Raw genomic sequence first — 24,598 nt, 5'->3', positions numbered from 1 at the left:
AAAAAAAAGATACCAACAGAAAATTAAGCACTGTGAATTCATACAGAATGTAATTCATTCATAAATTCTGTATGAAAACTGTCATATAAGTGATTTAATTAGCTAAATTCCTGAAAAATATAAAGGATTTGGTTAAGTACAAAGGAATACAAAGCCGATGCCATGTAAACAAAAATGAAGATTTAACAAAGACTGATATAAGACTAGAACCAACACAGAGCAAAAATTTTTGCCAAGTAAAACAGTGGAAGGTAAGGTAAGAAACTCTTTTTTCAAGGGAAAATGAAAGATAAGGTAGAAAAAACTATTTTGTTTAAAAAAATTACATTATTTGCCTTTTTATGAAAATCAGAACAAAGTGTTTATGGAGGAAATAACACTATATGTTATTTTTAGCTTAATAAATCTAGAGGAAAATAATACCTAAGGCTACTGACCATTAGAAATATGCAGAGTCAAAGTGATCTAGACATGTATAAAAAACTACATACAAAATCACTGAGTGGGGAAAAAAACTTTAATGTAGGCAGAATACAAAACCTTGCAAAAATAAGAAACCTGAAGTGTCATGGATTAGAGGGTAGACCATTACTTAGAATCTAGCAATTCTACTTATATTTCCTAGAGCAGTGCTCTTTTCAAATTGAAGATAATTCAGCTGGCTGATCACAGAATCAACTCGATGGGGCATCATCAGCATTTTTAAACATAAGAATGCATCTCTATCAACCAAAGTTTAGTAAGGGCAAATACTGTCTCCTGAAACCTAGGTTTCAGGTGTGTGAGAGGAGAAGGGTTTCTGTGAGTCCATCTACATACATATGTGGCTACTATGAAGTTCTTACTGTAAGTCACAGTTATAAGAAGTATTAAACTGACAACTATAGGAAAACCACTGCGTGTGAGAGGAGAAGGGTTTCTGTGAGTCCATCTACATACATATGTGGCTACTATGAAGTTCTTACTGTAAGTCACAGTTATAAGAAGTATTAAACTGACAACTATAGGAAAACCACTGCCTTTGAACACCTCAGTTATTCATAGCACTGTGAATGAACAAACCCAAGCTGTATGTGACAATAAAAAAAAATCTTAAAAATAAAAGGTTTGACAGAGAAAAAAGTAAGAGAAGCATCCACAAAGTATGATGTCATTTTCTTTTTTTTATGTCATTTTCATAACTATAAAAATAGGGAAAACTAGATAATATATCACTAATGAATACATTTTTTAATGATTTTTAAGAAGGAAATGGTAAGCACAAAATTCAAAATGGTGATTAGGTTTGGGGTGGGGATTGGATAGGGAGACCCACACAGCATGTTAAGCTGGATAGTCACAATTCTTCCACTGTAACAGTTCACAGCATATAGTGCTACACAAATTATTGGGGATATAAGTAATTCCTCATTTTAAAAGTTGAATTTATATTAAACATGAAGTGACTTGAGGCCTGAACTAGAATGTTGACAGTGAGAATGAAAACATGACTAGGAAGATTGATAGAGTTTTGTGGGGTTTTTTTTAAGATTTTATTTATTTATTTGACAGAGAAAGATCACAAGTAGGCAGAGAGGAAGGCAGAGAGAGAGAGAGAAGCAGGTTCCCCACTGAGCAAAGAGCCCTATGTGGGGCTCAATCCAGGACCTGAAATCATGACCTGAGCTGAAGGAAGAGGCTTAACCCACTGAGCCACCCAGGCGCCCCATAATGATAGAGTTTTAACAAAGGAAAATAGTCACCGAATAGTTCATTCTATTTTCTGTTATTTCTTTCATTAACTTCACATTTATATCCTCATTGACCATTTCTATATTAAACACTTACGGTTAAGAAAATTTTAGAAACTTGCCTGAGTTTATACAAGTAAAAACTACTACACACCAGAATTCAAAGCCAGAACTACTCTGTATCCAAACCCCATATTCTCTTTATTGCTTATATAAATGGACTGGTAACTGGATATAAATAAATGTTCAAAAGTTCAAAGATACCTGAGGTACTTCCTAGTCCAGCCTTTTTATTTTGTACGTAGAGACTAGACTACTGCCCTAAATACCCTATGATTTCAGCAGTTCTCAAGATGTTTTGTATCAGGATGCTTTATACTCTTAAAAGTACTGAGGCTCCCCAAAACTTTTTATTTATATGAGGTATAACTATTACTACTTACCATATTAGAATAAGTAATTTTACAAATACTAATTAACTTTAAAACAACAAAAAGGATTACATTAATATAAACATTTCTTTAAAAAAGACTTTTTCAGCTATATGTAGAAGAATGAAACTCAACCATTCTCTTACACCGTACACAAAGATAAACTCAAATTGGATAAAAGACCTCAACCTGAGACAGGAATCCATCAGAATCCTAGAGGAGAACATAGGCAGTAATCTCTTCGATATCAGCCACAGCAACTTCTTTCAAGATATGTCTCCAAAGGCAAAGGAAACTAAAGCGAAAATAAACTTTTGGGACTTCATCAAAATCAAAAGCTTCTGCACAGCAAAAGAAACAGTCAAAAACACAAAGAGTCAACCCACGGAATGGGAGAAGATATTTGCAAATGACAGTACAGACAAAAGGTTGATATCCAGGATCTATAATGAACTCCTCAAACTCAACACACACGAAACAGGCAAACATATCAAAAAATGGGAAGAAGATATGAACAGACACTTCTCCAATCAAGACATACAAATGGCTATCAGACACATGAAAAAATGTTTATCATCATTAGCCCTCAGGGAGATTCAAATTAAAACCACATTGAGATATCACCTTACACAAGTTAGAATGGCCAAAATTAACAAAACAGGAAACAACATGTGTTGGAGAGGATGTGGAGAAAGGGGAACCCTCTTACACTGTTGGTGGGAATGCAAGTTGGTGCAGCCTCTTTGGAGAACAGTGTGGAAATTCCTCAAGAAATTAAAAATAGAACTTCCCTATGACCCTGCAATTGCACTCCTGGGTAATTACCCCAAAGATATAGATGTCGTGAAAAGAAGGGCCATCTGTACCCCCAATGTTTATAGCAGCAATGGCCACGGTCACCAAACTATGGAAAGAACCAAGATGCCCTTCAACGGACGAATGGATAAGGAAGATGTGGTCCATATACACTATGGAGTATTATGCCTCCATCAAAAAGGATGAATACCCAACTTTTGTAGCAACATGGACGGGACTGGAAGAGATTATGCTGAGTGAAATAAGTCAAGCAGAGAGAGTCAATTATCATATGGTTTCACTTATTTGTGGAGCATAACAAATATCATGGAGGACAAGGGGTGTTAGAGAGGAGAAGGGAGTTGGGGTAAATTGGAAGGGGAGGTGAATCATAAGAGACTATGGACTCTGAAAAACAAACTGAGGGGTTTGAAGTGGCGGGGGGGTGGGAGGTTGGGGTACCAGGCGGTGGGTACTATAGAGGGCACAGATTGCATGGAGCACTGGGTGTGGTGAAAAAATAAGGAATACTGTTTTTCTGAAAATAAATAAATTGAAAAAATTTTTTAAAAAAAGACTTTTTCAAAACAAAATAATAAGAAGAGTGCTAGGGTTTCACATTTTTGCAAATCTCAAAATTCTAGCTTAATAGATGATGGTTGCATTCTAATATCTGCTTTTATATTCTATCTGTTATTATACACTATTTTGGTCTATGTATATGAAAAAACCCCACTTTCAAATAGATATGTAGCTGGGAAATGAGGACCTCATACTTTCCTAAAAAGGTTTCCCAAGCTCCCAAGATTATACTTTTGTAATACTACTGCTCTCAAGATTATACTCCTCTAGCCATTCTTCTGAAGGACTTGAACAAACAGAAGTGCATAGAGAAAGTTTTGTTTTTGTTTTTGTTTTTGTTTTCAAAAAAACCATTTTGAAAATCTGAAAAGTCTAATTTATACTGGCACTCTGCTAATCTAGAATTCCCCCACACAGATATGAAATCCAATCCAAATGTATTTAAGACCCAAACTCAATCCTGTTCTTCTCATGATCATTTATAAAGAGGAAAACAATACTAGCAGAAAGTGGAGTTATGGACATTGGGGAGGGTATGTGTTACACTGAGTGCTGTGAAATGTGTAAGCCTGATGATTCATAGACCTGTATACCTGTATACCCCTGGGGCAAATAATACATTATATGTTAGTTAAAAAAAAAAAAAAAGATCTGGGCACCAGCACAAACTAAATTAAGTTAGATAAGAGATTGCAAACAGTCTGTACAAAGTACCAAACAGTAAATATCTTAGAGTTGGAAGCCATTCAGTCTCTGTTGCAAATACTGAATACCTGTGGCATGAAAGCAGCCAGAGGAAAATATATAAATAAATGGAGGTAGTTATGTTTCAATAAAACTTTATTTACAAAAACACATTGGGCTAGATTTGACTCTCATGCCATATTTGACTGAACCCAGCCTTAGACAAAACTGGTAAGCTCAAAAATGGAGTGATTAAAAGCCATTTTATAAAATCAAGTCTTTTTTTTAATTTAGCAATAGAAAGACTTGATTTTATAAATGGCTCTTACAAACATAAATTAGTAGTGGTATCTTCCAATCTAAGCTATCTTTGTAAATCCTTATGATAGTAATATACCTTCCTCTCATTAAGTAATGAAAAAAGCAGAATAAATAACTCTTAAGTACATTCAAATAACTAAAAATTATTCAAACACCTAAAAATATATATTTAGGAAATCATATACTCCAAAAGAATGGCAAAATATTTCAGAGAAATAACTATGGTAGTCAATAAAACATTAAAAGATATATCAAATGTATCATTTCTATTTTTTATTCCTTCTAGTCAATTTATAATTTATATAATTATATTCCTTCTGAATACAGGAAGAGCTGTTGAACAAGACACAAAGTACATAAACCATAAAAGAAATTAACAAATTTTATGCATTATTTGAAATGTAAAATTTCCTCAGAAGATACAAATATGAAACTCTAAAAATTAAGTCACTAAACCACAAATTGGCAGAAGATATTCATAAATAATAGAGCAAGCAAGAGATTAAGACAAGAATATATCTGTAAAGCTCCTATGACACAATAATATAAATTAAAATTATGGCAATTCAACATTTAAAATTTGTCAAATTTGCAAATTTTAAACCTTCAGCCAAACCAAGTAATGAAGTAATGCAAAGTAATGAGAACTTACACATCACCAGCAAGCACAGAAATGGATATACTACTTGGGAAAAAATCTGCATTATTATCTAATGTTCAACACTTGCATCTCACAAGTCAGCAAGTCCACTTCTAGGAATATAGAAAGGGAAACTTCCAAATTCAAAATGTATCAAAAATACTCATTGACCGGTAAATGAATAAAGCCATGCCATGGAATACAACACAACTGAGAAAATGAACACAATTACATGGGTCAATGTGGATGAATCTCAAACAATGACAAGTAAAAACAGCAAGCTACAGAAAATGTGTTTAATATGATACCACTTATATTAAGTATAAACATAAAAAGTAAAATTCTTTAGTGTTTAGACGTGTGTGTTGTTAAAAATATATATAAGAAACAGAAATAATGAAACATCCAAATTAAGGTTAGCGGGGAAGGAGAGAGGGGCTAACAATGACAGACAAAGCAACTGGGATGGAGAATCCAATATCATAAATACCGGTAGATATATTATTCTTTATACCTTCTTGTGTATCTAGAGTATTTTGTAAACAATTTCAAACAAAAGCCATCCATAAATAACTAACTTACACTGGCTTAGGTTAAAAAAAAAAAGACTAGCAGCTTCTTTCAAATCAATTTTTTAACTGACTGTAATGTGAGCAAAGATCAAACATTAGCCTGAGCTTTTCTATTTATTCAACCACCTTACATTATTAGAATAACACCTCATCTTTGACTATACTGCGCCACCTTGTGTTCAAAAGCTTCAAAGTATCCTAAAATTTAGAGAACCCTATCTACAAAAATATCTTTCTTTATGTTGTGGCATGAGGTTTCACTATATTAAAGTAAGCATACATAAAAATAACATTTGAAAAACATATTTTGATTCTAAAAACATTGGATAAACTTTCTGTCTAGAGATTCCCTTTTTTAAAAAGTTGTTCCTTTCACTGCGTTTTCAGAGAATAATGAGTAAAATCAAAATTATAGACATTTAAAACACTAAAATACATTTTCATTTAAAAAAAAAAACTTACCTTTGAATGTGTGATTGATAAGGTGTCTACCCACACACGCCAGCCACCCCACTCATATTTGACTGCATGGTAAAGTAGGATTCTGAATATGGCATACACCATTTCTGTTATCTTTTGCTCATCAGAATTCTTAGGATTGAAATAGCAAAGAGAAAGCATCCACTCTTGCCATACAGAACACTGTAGCAAGCTCCTGAAAATTATAAAAGGATACTGAAGTACTGGGGGGGAAAAAAACACAAACTTATCCCTAAGAATTCTAAAAAGTAAAAGTTTAAAACAAAATAACCCCAAAAAGGCACCTCTATGTATGATTTAAAACAATTAAAGACAGGGGTACTGAAAACTCAGTTTAAATGGATGGTACATTATCTATATACCTCTAATGAAAAAAGCATATGGAAAATTCATTTCACAGTACTTTTTAAAACAATCCTTATTAGAAAAAAATGGTTTCACTCAAACCTGGACTTGAATAGTGCAAATAATTGCTTTCTGATCCCACTTACCTTCTGTTTTCTCTACTGTTATTAAAAAGTTTAATCATGTCAGAAAGAAAGGCTCTGCGAACTTCCATGCTCTCTGGACACTGGGGAGAATTTCGAAGTAGGGTTGCAATTACTTTTAGTATCTCTGTAAGATAATTCATAAATTAATAAAAACCAAAATATCACAAAAAATTAATGATAAAATATCATTAATATATTTCTCTAGTTTCCCTGACATAAATGAAAACATCCATTTTTGTTATTTTAAAAAAAAAATCATCTGCAGAAAAGAGTAACAATACATTAACTAAAAGCATCCATAAGAAAGGGAATTTATATTTGTCATTACAAATGTATAAAAGTTGAATATTACATTAAATCAAATTAAATTAAAAGTGAATTAAATAATAGTAAAACTATTGACAACTCTCACTATCTCTGCCAAACAGTAAAGTTGATCTTGAAAAAAAAAAAAGCTATAATCAGAATCTCAGAAAAAACTCAGCTTCTTCAACAAAATTCCTGGTATGCATATAGCCTTTCTTTATCATGAAATTTAAAAGTTATCAAGATTTTCTTCCAGAAGTTCAAAACTAAAATTAGATTAAAAACTCAACAGAAATTAAAACCTATTCAACACCCCAAATAAATACAAATGAAACTGCTACTGTAATGGTCTTAAATATAACACTGTATAAATTTCTAATACTTAGCTTTAAGGAAAAAAAAAATTCTTTAAAATATATACTTAAATACAGAACTTTAAAGAAACAAGAACAGCTATAACCCTAAATCTAAAGTTAAATAAGTTTTTACCCAATTACAATTCAGAACTTCTAAATTAGCCTTTTGCCAAGGTTCTTTGGTGATTCTGAAGCAATAAGTACAAAACAGTAAGTATGAAGCTACTTTATCAATAAATACAATGAAAGACATTTGGGGAGTAATTTCTGAATTCTTCTAATGACAAACTAAAAACTTCTCTACCTGAACAATGAAAACCATGATGACGATAATCATAATAATGATAACGATGATGAGACTAACCACTAATTTCGAGAAATATGCTATTTTGAGCCACTGTTTTAAGAAAATACAGGTATTAACCCATATACAGTGATTGGTAAATACTGTTATTATCCCCATTTTAGAGATAAGAAAAGTGAGAAACACAGAAATTAAATAATTTACCCAAAGTCACAGACAAGATAAAAAGCCAGGCAGCTTATGTTTTTAAACACCATACTCTATGGTATGTCTTTTCTGAGACAGTGTATTACCTATATTATTCTATATGTATACTCTATAATTATATTCTAATATATTCTATTTAGTATATATCCTTAATTTAATATATCCTAAATATATTAATATTCTAAGTATATTAATATATCCTAAATATATTAATATTAATATATTAATATTCTAAAGATGTTATTAGTATACTGTAATATTATATATTCTAAATATTCTAAGTATATTCTAAATATTTAGATAATATAGTCTAATATTTCAATATACTTTAAAATTATTCTAAATATTCTTTATTTAGATATATTCTAAATATTCTTTTTTTTTTTAAAGATTTATTTATTTGACAGAGAGAAATCACAAGTAGACAGAGAGGCAGCCAGAGAGAGAGAGAGAGAAGCAGGCTCCCTGCTGAGCAGAGAGCCCGATGCGGGACTCGATCCCAGGACCCTGAGATCATGACCTGAGCCGAAGGCAGCGGCTTAACCCACTGAGCCACCCAGGCGCCCTATTCTAAATATTCTAAATATATTTTAAAATTCTTACTTTAATAACCCATCTTCCCTATAATCACATAAAATATATTTTATATTTATATATATTCTATATAATATATTCTAAATATTGTATTATTATATAATTACATTATATATTATATTAATATATAATTATATATTATATTTAATTTAATTATAATGTATTATTATATGTTATAATTATATAATTATAAAATATAATATATAATTATATATTAATATAATATAATTATATTATAGAATATAATATATTCTAAAATCCTTTTCTATTATAAATATATATATTTTAGATATATTCTAATTCTACATATTAGATAATATATTCTAAAATTCTTACTTCAATAAGTCATCTTCCCCATAATCACATAAAATATATTTTACATTTATATAAATACAGTCAAGGTTTTCTTTTTTTAACTCTCTAAAATAATGACATCAAGTCTCCCTGAAAGCTGAGGAAAATTAGGCTTCAGAAATGTGTTTTTAAAACTAGTACTAAAAGAGAGTACCACAAACACAATTCACCATCCAAAAGGTAATTAAATTTTAAAACTCTACAAACCAGTTATTTTAATGTCAATAATCTTAAAAAGATGAAAAATGTACACTTTGTATAAGTGCTTAAGAAATCTAAATATCAAAGAAAAGACTGTTAGACAAGACTAAGTTCATAAACAATAAAGAAAGCAGATATTTTTCAATTCCAAATGTGGTATTCTTTTTTTTTTTTTTTAAAGATTTTATTTATTTATTTGACAGAGAGAGATCACAAGAAGTCAGAGAGGCAGGCAGAGAGAGAGAAAGGAGGAAGCAGGCTCCCTGCCGAGCAGAGAGCCCGATGCGGGACTCGATCCCGGGACGCGAGATCATGACCTGAGCCGAAGGCAGCGGCTTAACCCACTGAGCCACCCAGGTGCCCCCAAATGTGGTATTCTTAACTTGACAATAATTTGAGATGAAAGCTACATCCATGGTTCATGTAATTTGGCCTGACATCACTGAACAGTACAATAAAAAATTTATTGAAAATCTGAACATACATAAAATCAGTATCTTACACATACAATTCTTCAAAACCTCTATATAAACATTTCTATATAACCTAAGGTCAATTTGAATTTATACTCAACATTAACCAACGATAAAATTAGTATTATTTCATTGCCTATAATGAAATATTTTTGAACGGTATGTTTTCAACAATATCACCTTTGGGTTTTTCTCAGTGACTTTCTTTTTATTAGCCAAAAGTAGTTAAGAGTATTTTAAAAAGAGAGGAGAAATGAGTGAAGTACTGAAAGGATACAAACTTCCAGTCATAATGTGGGTAAGTTCTAGGGATCTAATGTACAATATGGTGACCATACTTAACAATACTGTATTGTATAATGGAAAGTTACTAAGAAAACAGATCTTAAACGTCCTCAGCACACATACACACAAAAAATTCTAACTTTGCAGTGATGGATGTGTTAACTAACCTTACTGTGTAATCATTTCATAACATATAGATAAATCAGACATGAGGCTGTAAATCTTAACCTTATACAGTATTATATGTCAATTATATGCCATAAAGCTGGAGAAAACAAAAACAAACAAAAATAAAAGTAAATAAAATACATACGAGGATTTTGAATCTTTACTGAAGAATCAGGATCTGGATGCTGTTTGTGTATCACTTGAGTACAAATATGCTCTATAAGAATCTACAGAAGTAAAACAATAGATTATATTAGCATAATCACTGTACTACCATGGCTATTAATGAACTTTAAGTACAGTACTAATCAATATTAAGAATACAATACAATGCTATCATGGTAAATATCTTCTGCATTATATAAAATAAATAATTTCAAAATTATGACTCTTTTTACTTAATTACAAAACGAGACATCAAATAGTCAATACGATGGAAGAAATACTTAACAGAGATGTAATTATGGATTAATAATTCATAATTAATAGATTTAAGATGCAGCCACATATTCATATAACTAATTTCAAAATTGTGTATCAAACCTAAATTATCTTATTTCATCAATTAAATTATACAGGCACACTCAAAATAAGAAATTAGTAAAATTAAATTCTATATATTTCCTACCTCAAACAAAACATTGTATGTGGTCATTGTGATTAAATTTGTCTGAAGCATGAGTCTTTCTGCTAGCAATGAAAATAATCCATGTCCAAGCATAACTTCAGCTTTTCTTCTGCAATTTCATAAAAAGAAATAACCAAATGCAGAATATGATTATCCACTATTTAGAATGCAAGTTGGATGAAGACAGAAAAATGTTTTTCACATCATCAACAAATTCCAACTCAATAACTCCAAATTTTCTTCAACCTAAAATTCGTACGGTCACAAAATCTTTAAGGAGAGAAATGCAAACTACAGGGTAAGCACAGCTACAGTTTAAAAAAAAAAAAAAATACAAGACTGGCTATGTTCACAGCACAGCAAAAATCTCCACGAAAATCTCCAGAGCAATTATTTATTAACTAGTTTCTACTCTCCATCAGCATTAAGCTGAGCTTTACTATGGATGATCATCTAAAACCCAGTAAGTCATTAAGAAGAAAAACAATTTGGAGGAAAAGGTAGAAAAAAATGAAAGAGAATTAGAAAATGAATACTGTGAAGATAAATACACAAAAATCAAACTTCTAAGCAAAAATTTATGAACTAAAGTATCATAAACTTTAACTCTACCCTAGGATTCATCAATTTTTTTCTGCAAGTGGCTGGACAGTAAATACTGTAGCCTTTGTAGACCATATGGTTTCTGTAGCAACAACTCAACACTGCTGTTGTAATCTGAAAACAGCGACAGATAATAAGCAAATAAATGACTGTGGCTATGTTCCAACAAAACTTTATTTACAGGAAGCCAACTGGATCCACATAAAGACCACCCTTTGCCAACACTTCTCTATTGCCACACTTAGTTTTTATAATAAACCAACCCTGGTATAAGGAATAACAGGTAAGATATGAAAAGCTAAGAAAAAAAAAAAAACAAGTTTTAGTTTTGAATTATCTTTATAGCACAACATATTATGACAAACATTGAAGTTAAAATGTCAGATAAAGCAAATGATAATCAACCCACCTGAGATGAAGTCTCCATCATTTCTAAAATTTCATTTATACAAATGTATTCTTATAATGAACAAGAAACAAAAGGAAAATTTAAATTTTACATAAAACAAAGTGTATACTCCTGTTTCCACTTTGTTTTTAATACATAGAAATGGGATTTTATATAGATTTTATAAATAAAAATAAAAGAGGAACTAGAGAAATCACAGAACACAAATACTATTCCAAAGATTTATTAAAAAAAAAAAAAAGTAATATACCACAGCCCATTTTAGATTTAATTCTATACTCACTTTGGCGCCAGGTGCTTTAAAAAATAGCCCATTGCCTTGAGAGCTTGTACTCTGATTCCTTCACTTGTTGATGCCATAAGTTTATAGATGACACTGAAGCATTTAAAATTAAAAACAAACTGATAAGTATATTTTCCAAAACTAAAGTTTTAAAACATGTAGGTATATATGTGCATTTTAACATATTCATGATTATAAACTTACTTTCAACTAAGATGTAAGTGAATATACATCCCTGACATTTAAAAACTTGCTTATCAACTATATGCTGTCTTCAAGAAACCCACCTTATATATGAAGACACATACAGATTAGAAGTAAATGAATGGAGAAAAATATAACATGCTAACACTAATCAAAAGAAAAGAACAGTTACATTAATTTCAGAGAAAGCAGACTTTAAAGTAAGGTATCAGAGATAAGAAGGGCACTGCTTATGATAAAGGGGGTCAATTCTCCACTAAGAAATAATAGTCTGTAACATGTATGTACCTAACAATAGAATATGAAACAATATGGTATAAAAACTGATAGACCTACAAGGAGAAATAATAGATGAATACACTAACTCTACTTGGAGACTTTAAAATTCCTGTCAGAAACAGATCCACTAGGCAGAATCTCAGTAAGGACATAACTGAACCCAACAATACCATCAACTGACTGTCCTTAATGACACCTATTGACTATGTCATTCAGTAAAAGCGGAATACACATTTTGCTTAAGTTAACACATAACATTCACCAAGCAGACCACATTCAAGGCTATAAAACATACCTAAACAAACGTAAAGATTAAAAATCATATATTGTTTGCTCCCAGACAACAATGGGATAAAACTAGAAATCAGTAATAAAAAGTAGCTCCAAAATATTTGGATATTAAACAACACACTAAAAACACACCACTACACAGTAACACCACACTAAAAAATAACATGCAGGTCAAAGAAGAAACTTTAAAAAAACATAAATATATATGAAACTAAATGAAAATACAACTTATAAAAATTAGTGAAATCCAGCAAAAGCAATGCTTACAAGGAAATTTAGAGCACTGAATGCATATACTAGAAAAGGACTTAAGTCACTAATCATGCTTCCTAGGAAACTAAAAAAAGAAGAGAATATTCAATCCAAAGTAAGCAGAGGAAAATATAAATAAGTATTAGGGTGGAAAACAACAAAAATGAAAATAGGAAATCAAGAGAAAATTAACATAACCAAAAGCTGCTTTGAAAAGAACCATAAAATAGATAAGCTTCTAGCCAGCCTAACTATAACATAAACAGAGAACATCATTTACAACCTTCAGAAATGAAAGAGGGAACATCACTATAGATCCCGGGAACATAAAAAGGATAATGGAATACTATGAATAACTACACCCACAAATTATATAACCTACATGAAATGGACCAATTCATTAAAAGAGACACTCTGCCAAAACTCACAAAAGAATAACTGATGATCCAGAAAGGTTTATAACTACTAAAGATAATGAATCAATAAATAATAACCTATCAAAACAGAAAATGTCAGACCCAGAGAGGTTTACTGGTGAATTTTACTGAAAATGTAAGGAAAAACTGTATCAGTTCTCTACAATTTCCTTCAGAGGATAGAAGCAAAAGGGATATCTTGTTACTCATTCTGTGAGCCAACATTATCTAAAGCCAAAGTAAAAGAATGAAAGACATTACAAGAAAACTACAGATCAAAATACCTCATTAACAAAGATGAAAAAAATCCTCAAGAAAATATTAACTGATTCAATGAAATAAATAAGTAAATAAATAAATATATGAAATTATATGCCATAACTAAGTGAAATTTATCCCAGGGATGCAAGGCTGGTTCACCATTTGCTAATCAATTAGTATAACCTATCATAAGATCAATTAAAGTATCCTCTAGATAAGAAAGTTACTGGTATCAGTAGATGCAGAAAAAACATTTGACATAATCTAACATCCACTCATGTTAAAAACTCTAAATAAACTAGGAATAGAGGGGGATTTTTTTCAAGTTCATAAGGACTACCCCCCAAAAAAAAACCCTACAGCTAATGTATTTAATAGGGAGAAAGTCCAAGGATTCCCACTAAAATCAGGTACAAGGCAAGGATGTCCTCTCTACTACTCCTTTACAGCATTATAGTAGAAATTCTTGCTAATGCAGTGAGGAAAGAAAAGGAAATAAATGGTATACAGATTGTGAAGGTACACATAAAACTGTCTTTGTTCACAGGTGACATGATCATCAATGAAGAAAATCTAGAACCAACCAAAAAAATCCCGAATTAATAAGCGATTATACCAAGGCTGGAGAATACAGTTAAAATACAAAAGTAAACTCCTTTCCTATACACCAATAATAATCAAGTGGAATAGGACATTAAAAACACAATACCATTTACAGTAGCAACCCCCCAATGTGTACAAGATCTACATGAGGAATACTATAAAACTGATGCATAAAACCAAAGAAGAGCTAAGTAAATGGAGAGTAAATCCATATTCATAAATAGGAAGACTCAATATTCTCAAGATCTCAGTTATTTCCAACTTCATCTATAGATTGAATACAATTCCAATCAAAATCCCAAAAAGTTATTTTATAGCTATCAAGAAACTATTCTAAAGTTTATATTGAGAGGCAAAAGCCCAGGACAGCCAACACAATTACTGATGGAGAGGAGCAAAGTTGGAAAATCAATGCTACCTGATTTCAAGACATATTATAAAGGTAGAGAAATCAAAACAGTATGGTATTGGCAAAAGAATACATGAAAAAAATCAATAGAACAGAATAAAGCCTATAAAGAGACCAACATAAATGTGGTCAACTTCTCATTAACCAAAGAAGGGCAAAAGCAGTACAACGGACAAAAGACATGCTTTCAACAAATGATGCTGAAACAAGTAGATATCCACATTCAAATTTTAGACATAAAAATAAACTACAACATGGACCAAAATGTAAAAGACAAAACTATAAAACTCCTAGGAGACAAGAAAAAACATAGATGGCCTTGGGTATGGTGATACAAGATACAAAACCAAAGACACAGTCCACAAAGAAATAATTGATAAACTGGACTTCATTAAAAATTAAAAACTTCTGCTCTGCAAAAAACTATATCAAGAGAATTAGAAGGCAAGACAGACTGGGAGAAAATATTTACAGAACACACATCTGATAAAGAACTGTTATGCATGGGATGCCTGGGTGGCTCAGTCGGTAAAGCATCTGCCTTCAGCTCAGGTCATGACCCCAGTTTCCTGGGATCGAGCCCCACATCAGGCTCCCTGCTCAGCAGGGTGTCTGCTTTTCCCTCTCCCTCTGCCTGCCACTCCCCTGCCTGTGCTACCTCTTTCTCACAATCTCTCTCTCCAGGTCAAATAAATAAATAAAATCTTAAAAAAATAGAAACAGTTATCCAAAATATACACAGAACTCTAAAAACTTCAAAAGTAAAAATTTTAAAAAACCAATTTTTAAATGAGCCAAAGAAATTAACACACCCTTACCAAAGAAGATACATGGATGGAAAATAAGCATATGAAAAGATGCTCCACATTATATGTCATCAGAGAAATACAAATTAAAATGAGAATGAGATACCACTACATACCTATGACAATGGACAAAACCTAGAACACCAACAACACCAAATGCTGGTGAAAGAAAGTTTGAGAGTTTCAGTTTCAGAGTTTCTGACAAAACTAAACACACTTTTACCATAGAATCAGCAACTGTGCTCTTTGTTATTTACTCAAAGAAGCTGAAAACATGTCCATACAAAAACCTGCACATGCATGTTTACAGCACCTTTATTCATGACTGCCAAAATCTGCAAGCAACCAAGATGTCCTTTAGTAAGTTAATGGATAAACTATGAACATCTAAACAATGGAATATTATTCAGCACTAAAAAATGAGCTACCAAGCCATGAAAAGACATGGTGGAATCTTAAATTCATATTACTAAGGAAAAGAAGCCAGTGTGAAAAGGCTGTATCTGCAAGATTCTAACACATGACATTCTGGAAAAGGGAAAACTATAGAATTAGTAAAAAGATCTGTAGGGGGCAGAGCTTGAGGGTGGGTGGAAAAGGGATGAACAAGCAGAGGATTTTTAGAGCAATGGAAGTACTCTATATAACAATCTGATGATGGATACATGCCATCATACAAGTGTCCAAATCCACAGAATGTACAATACCAAGAGTGAACGATAATGTGAAGTATGGACTCTGGATGATTATCATGTGTAAATGTAGATTCATCAACTCTACCATTCTGGTGGGTATGCTGATAATCAAGGAGGGTATACATGTGTGGGGACAGGGGTTGTAATATGGGAAATGTCTATACCTCCCTCTAAATTTTGTTACATAAAACTCTTCCTTAAAAAAGCCTTTAAAATTTTTGCTTAAATCTCAATAGTTATTGTTCCTTTTAATGAAGACCAAAAAATGATAACAAGTTAAAATACTTAGAAAATAATGGTAGTTTATACTGTACTCATAAATGTATTTATGCAAACTATTTGGCATAAAACTGGTTCTGAGTCACTATTTTTCCTCTACCACAGGTTTAACAATGCCCTTTGGAAGCTACCATATTTATTTTAAAATCAGTACAAAGTAACCATTGCTTAATGCTAACACATATCTAAATCTGTGAATAATTCTTATCACTAAAAGCAAGAGAACAGGATAATGAATACTAATGACAATAGGTAATGAATGATAATCAAAAAATAATTAAAAAGCGAAAAGGTTAAAACATAAATGATATCTAAAGATAAATTTCAGGGGTGCCTAGGTGGCTCAGTGGGTTAAGCCTCTGCCTTCAGCTCAGGTCATAATCTCAGGGTCCTGGGATTGAGCCCCACATCGGGCTCTCTGCTCAGCAGGGAGCCTGCTTCCCCCTCTCTCTCTGCCTGCCTCTGCCTACTTGTGATCTCCCCATCAAATAAATAAATAAAATCTTTAAAAATAAAAAAGGATAAATTTCACATTCAATTCTCAAAATTTACATATTAATCTATTTTAATTTTTAAAACCATCTCCAAAGGCATTCCGCCAGAGACCACCGGTTTGAGTATAAACAAAGTATAGCAAAATTTGAGTATCATAAACAATTACGTAAATAATGTTCAATTTACTTCATTATATTGGTTTTTTCCTCATAAACACTTAGAAAAAAATCAGAAACTTTTATGATTATTTTAAAAATACTAAGATTTTCTAGTATCCTCCTAGATAAAAATCTTAATGCTTAATAACTAAGTCTGAAAAAAATAATTATAAAAAAAACTAAAGGCCTTGATCCTCTAGTGGCTGACAGAAGAGGAAATACATAAAAATAAGGTTGATTCCTGTTAAAATATTAATTAAAATATCTAGGTCCATAATACATTGTAATCTTATAAAATGATATGTGAAACTAGTCATTTTTAATACAAATCATACTATTAAAACTGCAACATTTGATCATTAGTACAATACTGGTAAGTTTTTTTCCTTCGTGATTTAAATTTTGTAAAATAAAAATTAAATTGTCTGTAAAAGAAATATTAACATAACTTTAATACTGGTTTTAAAAACACAACACTCTAAGACATTTTAACATAGAATGACTTAATCTATGCTTGCTGTAGTTTAACTTAACAAATAATCTTTGGTTGAAATCACAATGATTTCACCAAAAGACGAACTCCAGACAGAACTAATTATTTTCAAAAAATGTTTTATTAACATGAAAAGACCGAAATGACTACAATTGGATCTATACACCTCATATTTGTGCTATCATAATTTTTAAGTGTTGAATATTTCTCACTAAAGCTGAATCCAATTAATTTATCAACCAAACGTAACCACTAAATTCCATAAAACCAAGTGAGCATATTCCACTTTTTGACCAAAGTTGAGTTCCAATTTAACACAAAAAACATTTCTCATATTAGAGCAGAAAAATCCTGTACTGCTTCAATGACACATATATTTTTATAGCTATAAAAAATTTATAAATATATATACATTTCTCTATTGGAAATAGAAAAAAGTATATGAAAGATATTAGGAGTAATCTGTAAGAGGCACTATTAAAAATTGGGACATGTTTTCATATAATTTCATAGTCATTTTACTATGACTATACATACAAAGAAAATTTATGGACATTCTAATATATATATATCTATTTTTCTGAACTGAAAAATATTACGGCATGCATATTACAGCATTTGCAAATAAGAAAATATTCAGGTAATAGAAATACCAAAAAGAGACATTTGAAAAGTAACATTATTTCAATCAGTTCACAGACATGAAAAGTAACATTATTTCAATCAGTTCAGTCTAAAGACATGATAAAAGCTTATTAGACTCCAAAAATTAAAAATTTAATACTTAAAATTTAAGCAAGACCCAGGGTGTGACTGATACTGCATCAGGAAACATAGTCAATTCTAAGGAAAAATAAGTGCCCCAAGATATCAAAGATTATGTCTACATGATGTGATGGTGGAAAAGAGTTTATATTTATCAAGTACATGAGAAAATTTCTGTCATTTAATGGACACCAAATTGCCACTTAAAATCTGTAAAAGTTACTGACCTTTATGATACAGTTTGGTATTCCTATTTCCTGGCACCAGGAAAGACTATCACCTCCTCAAAATTTCTCCATGTTTTTCAGTTTGAGCCTATGTTACACTCCACTTGACTTTCAGTTAGTATGAAAGTTTCACTAAATATATACTTGTGCTCTTTTCATGTTGGCCTTTAAAAATTATGGTAATAATTTTAGGTAGCAGTGTAACCATAAACAGATAATGAAATTATGCATCAATGCTCCATTTGGATTCTCTGTTTCTTTAACTCAAGAAAGAAATCAAGAAGGAAGAAAAACAGATGGAAAGCATGACAGAATGACAAGACAAGCAGACAGGCAGAAAAGGAGAAAGACCTAAAGAAAGAAAATTGACAGTTCAGAAAATCTCATACTGAATTTCTAGAGCCAAAAAAGATTTCCACAGATCTCCAATTAGATTTAAAAGAACTACCTACCCATCATTCTCAAGTTATTTTTATTCTATATAATATAAATATTCAATAAACCTCTTTATCCACTGTTTTTTTAAAAAATGAGTGAATTATTCACATTTCCATATATTCATGCACGTTACAGATTTTTCATTTATTCACCATAAGTAAAAAACTGAAAAGGTACCAAAATTTAAAGCATACTATTAAAAAAAAAAACAGCAAGAATGACTTCCACTAATGCCAATGTGGAAGTCAGTATTTCCCTCCACAAAAAAAAAAAAAAAGACAGAAATAAAATTAAACAAACTTTTCACATATAACCTTTAAATCAGCAACACAAAAAATTAAGAGGCATTTATTACTAAGACCTTAGCACACACTAAGTTAAGAAAATTAAGAATCCATGGCCTTGTTGATAGTGCTAATGCCCAAACAACCATCTCAGCTGAGAGGGAAAGGGAAAGAAAACAGAGAAGAAATTAAAAAATAAATTAAAAACAAACTGAGAAATTAAAAAATAAATAAAAAACAAACTGAGAACCCAGATGCTGCATACCATGGAGTAAACAAATTCTGGACATTAGACAAGGCAATTATTATATGAAAAACCAATAACCCATGGAATACCCGGCTATCTCAGTCAGTAGATCATGAAACTCTTGATCTTAGGGTTGTGAGTTCAAACCCCAAGTTGAGTATAAAGATTATTTAAAAATGAAATCTTTTAAAAAAAGAAAACAAATAGGGCACCTGGACGGTACAGCTGTTAAGCCTCTGACTCGGTTTTAGCTCAGGTGGTGACCTTAGAGTCATGAGATCAAGCCCCACATCAGACTCTGAACTCAGTAAAGAGTCTGCTCAAGATTCTCTCCATCTGCTCATATACCCACTCGCTCTCTCTTTCTTGCGCTCTCTAATAAATAAATCTTTAAAAAAAAAAAACATACCAACAACCCACGGACAAACAAAACAGAAGTCAGACTTGCTATAATATTTATCTGAAATACTCCATTTTCAACCAAAATTAGTATGCAAGGAAATTAAAAGGTGTGACCCATAAATTTTTTAAGTCAATCAATAAAATGACTCAAGTTCTAAATGTCAGATTTTGCAAACACTTTAAAGACATGCAATAAATACGTTCAACTAATTTTTTTTTTTAATATTTATTTATTTGACAGAGATCACAAGGAGGCAGAGAGGCAGGCAGAGCTGGGAGGGAGCAGGCTCCCTGCTGAGCAGAGAGCTCAACGTGGGACTCAATGCCAGGACCATGAGAGCATGACCTGGGCCGAAGGCAGAGGCTTTAACCCACTGAGCCACCCAGGCACCCCCGTTCAACTAATTTTAAAATGGTATGTTCAAATAATTAAAAGAAAACAGAGTAACAGTAAGTAAACAATAAAGATTTAAAAGGACCACATTAAGATTCTAGAGTTAAAAAATGAACACGAAAAATGAAAAATTCACAAGAGGTACTCAACAGCAGATTCAGATGGCAAAAAACAAGAGTCTGTGAACTTCAACAGATCAACAGAAATTATCCAATCTGAAGAACACAGAGAAAATGATGTTACATAAACTAACAGACCTTTAGAAACCTGTGAGACATTGTAGTATTTCATCATAGGTATAATGCAAGAGCCAAAAAAAAAAAAAAAAGGAAGAAGCAGAATGCAGAAGAAAATCCTTCTGAAGAAACTGTAGGGGGAAATCTTCCAAAATTTAATGAAAAAAAAAAAAACATTAATTTGTGGATCCAAGAATTCTATAAACCACAAAATGATAAAAAACAAAGAGAATCACAACTAAATAAAATATACCCAAAATCCAAAGACAAAAAAAAAAAGTAAAAAGTATCAAGAGAAACATGACTCAACATACAGAAAACAACATTAATACAAGGCTGACATCTCAGCACAAAGAGCAGCAACCAAAAGTCAATTAAACCACAGTCAAAGTGCAAACAGAAAGAAAACTGTTAAAATTTTATATCCTGTATAATTATTATCCAAAAATCAAGAGAAGTAAAAGTATTCTCAGATGAACAGACTGGGAAAATTCATTGCTAACATACATGTCTTGTAAGAAATAATAAAGTTCACCAAGAAGAAAGGAAATAAAGTATTATAAAACCATTAAACAGAAAATATTTTTTAGAAAAGAAAACTAGGGGCGCCTTGGTGGCTCAGTCAGTTAAGCAACCAACTCTTGATTCCAGTTCAGGTAATGATCTCAGTGTTGAGCAACCGAGCCCACATGGGCTCCCTGCTCAGCAGGGAGTCTGCTTAAGGATTCTCTCTCTCCCTCTCTCCTTCTACCCCTCCCCTACCCCACTCATGCACACATGCTCACTCGCTCTCTTAAGCTCTCTCTTTAAAACAAATAAGTCTCTTAAAAAAGGGGGGGGGGAGGGTGCGGAAAGAAACTAAACAATCAACAGGGAGTTCTGGTTCAACCAAGATGTCCTAAAGCTAGTAACAGCCTGTCCTACATATCAGACCTTAAAACAATGGGAAAAAATACAAAAAGCATTTTTGTTAAGTACTCTGAAGACCAAACAAAAGCAGATGCACTGGTGATAAAATTTGGAGAATTGTCCATGATAGAGTGAAGAGTCTCAATTTTTATTTTCTCTTATAAATCTGACCCAAATGTGAGCCTTTATCTCAGAGGTGGATGTTAGAAGCTCAGATGGCTGATACTCTGACAAAAACTGTCCTTTGGTTAGAGGAACTAAGAAAATGGGTTCGTACAGGTGGCGGGGGGTGGGGGAGTGGTCCTGAATAGGAGCAAACAGGAGAGAAAGATCCTCAAAATCTTTGTAAAAACCCACAAGAGTCCTAAACTGACCCAGGAGATGCACTTGTGTCCAGGCAGACATGGACCAGAACAGAGAAATTTTTCTAAATTGAAAAAAAATTTGAATTATCATTCAATTCTCTACCTAATCCCTGAGTGAATTACATACAAGAGAGACACAAAGCAGGACAAGGGAGATTTTTACAATAAATGACATCTGGAACCATTACCCACAAAGGATAGGTAGAACTTGCAGTCTGAACATTCTTATTAAAATAAAACAAACAAAATGTCATGGTTAATTAGAGGATTTTAACAAAACCCACAGTTTATAAAAGATAACATTCACAATGTCTAGGATACATTAAAAAATTACTCAACATACAAAGGACCAAGAAAATAGAACCATTTCTCATAGGAAGAGACATTGAACAAATGCTGATGAGATGGGTAAACTGCTGTAATTATCACACAAAAATATTAAAGGTGCTATTATAAATGTGCTCTGGAAGGTTAAAGTAAACACAGTCTAACAGAATTAGAAAATAGGGCTCTCAACAAAAAAAAGTGTAAAATTAACCATCTTAAAATTATACAACTGACATGTACAAATTTAAAGTATTTTTGAGATGAGCTTAATATCAAAAAGAAAAAAGCAAACAAAAAGTCTATAAAGTTGAAGATGAAGTTTATCACATATAGAAAGCTTAGAAGTTTGCTATATTGCTATCAATAGACAGTATCTAACCTAAGAACAAAGGAAAAAGATTGAAATAAACTAAAAAGAGGCTCAGGGATGTGTACATCAAAAGCCCTAATATTCAAGTCACTAGAGACCCAAAGTAAAGGGAGGAAAGACATAACTGAAGCAAAAAATAGGAAAATAAGGGCCCAAAACTTTGCAAAATTGGTGATAATCACAAAGAAAAGTACAATGGAAGTGGGGGGGGCTAAAGAATATGTCTTGAAAGCAAGTACAAAAATGTAGTACATTTTATTTAGCAAATAAAGATTAGAAACCATGGGTACCAAGGAAAAATGAAAAAATATTTTGAAGTACTAAAAGAAAAAAGTAGAATTCTACACAGAATTCTATATGCAGAAAAAATACCCTTGAATGATGAAGACCAGATAAAATTATATTCAGAAGGGAGCCCAGGTGGTCCAATCAGTTGAGTGTCTTGGTTTCAGCTCAGGTTATGATCTCAGGTTCATGAGATGGAGCCCTGCTTTGGGTTCCGCACTCAGCAGGGAGTCTGCATAAGATTCTGTCTCTCTCTCTCTCTCTCTCTGTCTTTGCCCTTCCCCCCATTTGCACTCTCTAAAATAAATAAATAAATCTTTTTAAAAATTATATTCAGGAATAATTTAAAAATTTGTTTCCAAGAAAACCGCCCAATAAGAAATGTAAATAGAGTTCCTCCAGAATGGGAACAAAGAATAAAAGAAATTGTAAACATGTGGTAAAAAGTAAACAGGGATTTTTCTTCCGTAAATTCTTAAAATACATACAACAAGGTAACTAAAAACTGTTATCATTGTCTAGAGAGACTTGTGATACATTAGAGGTAGTAACAAAAAATGGTGGTTAAAGAGATAAATAGTTAAAATGGTTCTATATTTGAAGAGGTAAAATATTAAAGTAGACTGTGAAATCTTGTGCAACTGCTAAAAAAAAAACAAGCAGAAATAGATACAAAATCAAACAAATTAATTTTTAAAGAATACTAATGGAATTCAAATACAAGGAACAGTGGAAAAAAGAAACTGAGGACAAAAATACAGAGGTAAATAAATAATAAAATGCTAGGTGATAATAAAGCCTTAACTGTAGTTACATTAAAAGTAAACAGTCTAAACACATTGAGAAGACTTGGTTTCTCAGAGTATGTTTCAAAAAAAAAAAAAAAACTGTAAGAAAACAAATTTCTGTTGTTTAAGCAACCCAGTCTAGATATTTTGTTATGGAAGCCCAAGTAGACTAATACAATGATGATTGGGATTAGGGATGAAGGTAGCAATATTTAAGAGAGCAGTGGGATCTCTTCTTGCAGTGCAAATTAGTTACTACTGTTCTAGGACCTAAAGATAACTCTGCTAAAGAATTCAGTTCTATAATAGCTATATAATAGCACTAACCATACAAAATACTAACCTGATTTGCCTGATCTGTCTTCACAAATTAAACAGTAACACAACCTCTATAATTTAAGACTTCTTTAAAAAACATAACACATGAAATAAGTGGGTCTTATATCTTAATTCATTTATAATAGATGATCCAGTAGTACTTTCCATACTTAAGAATCATCTATCACTTCCAAAGTAAACTCTTCGATTTAATATTTTTAAATCCCTGATATACAACTCTTACCGTAATCCATTCCTTTGGTCAAAAGCAGGAATCATAGAGTTAGGGTGTTCTGACATTAATGCAACAAGCAGTTGTAGGACATCCATTAGATTGTCATCCTAAAATCAAAATAGAAATTATTTTAAATAAGGAAAAATCTTTTTGAACACTGAATACTTCCAAAATGAAAAAAATTGTAACTTAAAATAATGGACATATAAGCAATATACACCTGCTTTTAATAAGATCGTTCTTTACACATATATATTCATCTTCTAACTCAAAATACACGTAATCAAATGTGTCAAATGTCATAATCAAAGAAATGCAACCCTTATAGTATACAGTATCGAGATTTCCTAAAACATATTCTCCAGATATACTACACATAACAGGTTTTTTTAGACAATGATTATATATTAAGAAATTGAGGAAAGGGGAAACTAAGTTATTTTCTTTTTTTATAGCAAAACATACCAGAA

General features: G+C 31.7%; 1 protein-coding gene across 2 annotated transcripts in view; it reads right to left on the bottom strand.

The window, feature by feature from the left end:
• The window catches only part of LRBA (LPS responsive beige-like anchor protein), a 734,202-nt gene that overhangs the window by 568,182 nt on the left and 141,422 nt on the right, over positions 1-24,598 (bottom strand). For both annotated transcript variants that reach the window (XM_013059156.2, XM_004758045.3), the window contains exons 17-22: positions 24,138-24,235; positions 11,898-11,990; positions 10,603-10,711; positions 10,120-10,201; positions 6,727-6,850; positions 6,218-6,410 (exon numbers count right to left, since the gene is read on the bottom strand). In XM_013059156.2, the coding sequence (XP_012914610.2) occupies positions 6,218-6,410; positions 6,727-6,850; positions 10,120-10,201; positions 10,603-10,711; positions 11,898-11,990; positions 24,138-24,235 (699 nt within the window). The remainder of the gene's footprint in view (positions 1-6,217; positions 6,411-6,726; positions 6,851-10,119; positions 10,202-10,602; positions 10,712-11,897; positions 11,991-24,137; positions 24,236-24,598) is intronic.

Source organism: Mustela putorius, unplaced genomic scaffold (genome assembly GCF_011764305.1).
Source record: "Mustela putorius furo isolate JIRA1106 unplaced genomic scaffold, ASM1176430v1.1 tig00000242_pilon_pilon_pilon, whole genome shotgun sequence".
In the NCBI taxonomy this organism is placed as follows: domain Eukaryota; kingdom Metazoa; phylum Chordata; class Mammalia; order Carnivora; family Mustelidae; genus Mustela; species Mustela putorius.
Note: the sequence above shows the minus strand (reverse complement) of the source record. Positions and strands in the feature narration are given on the sequence as shown.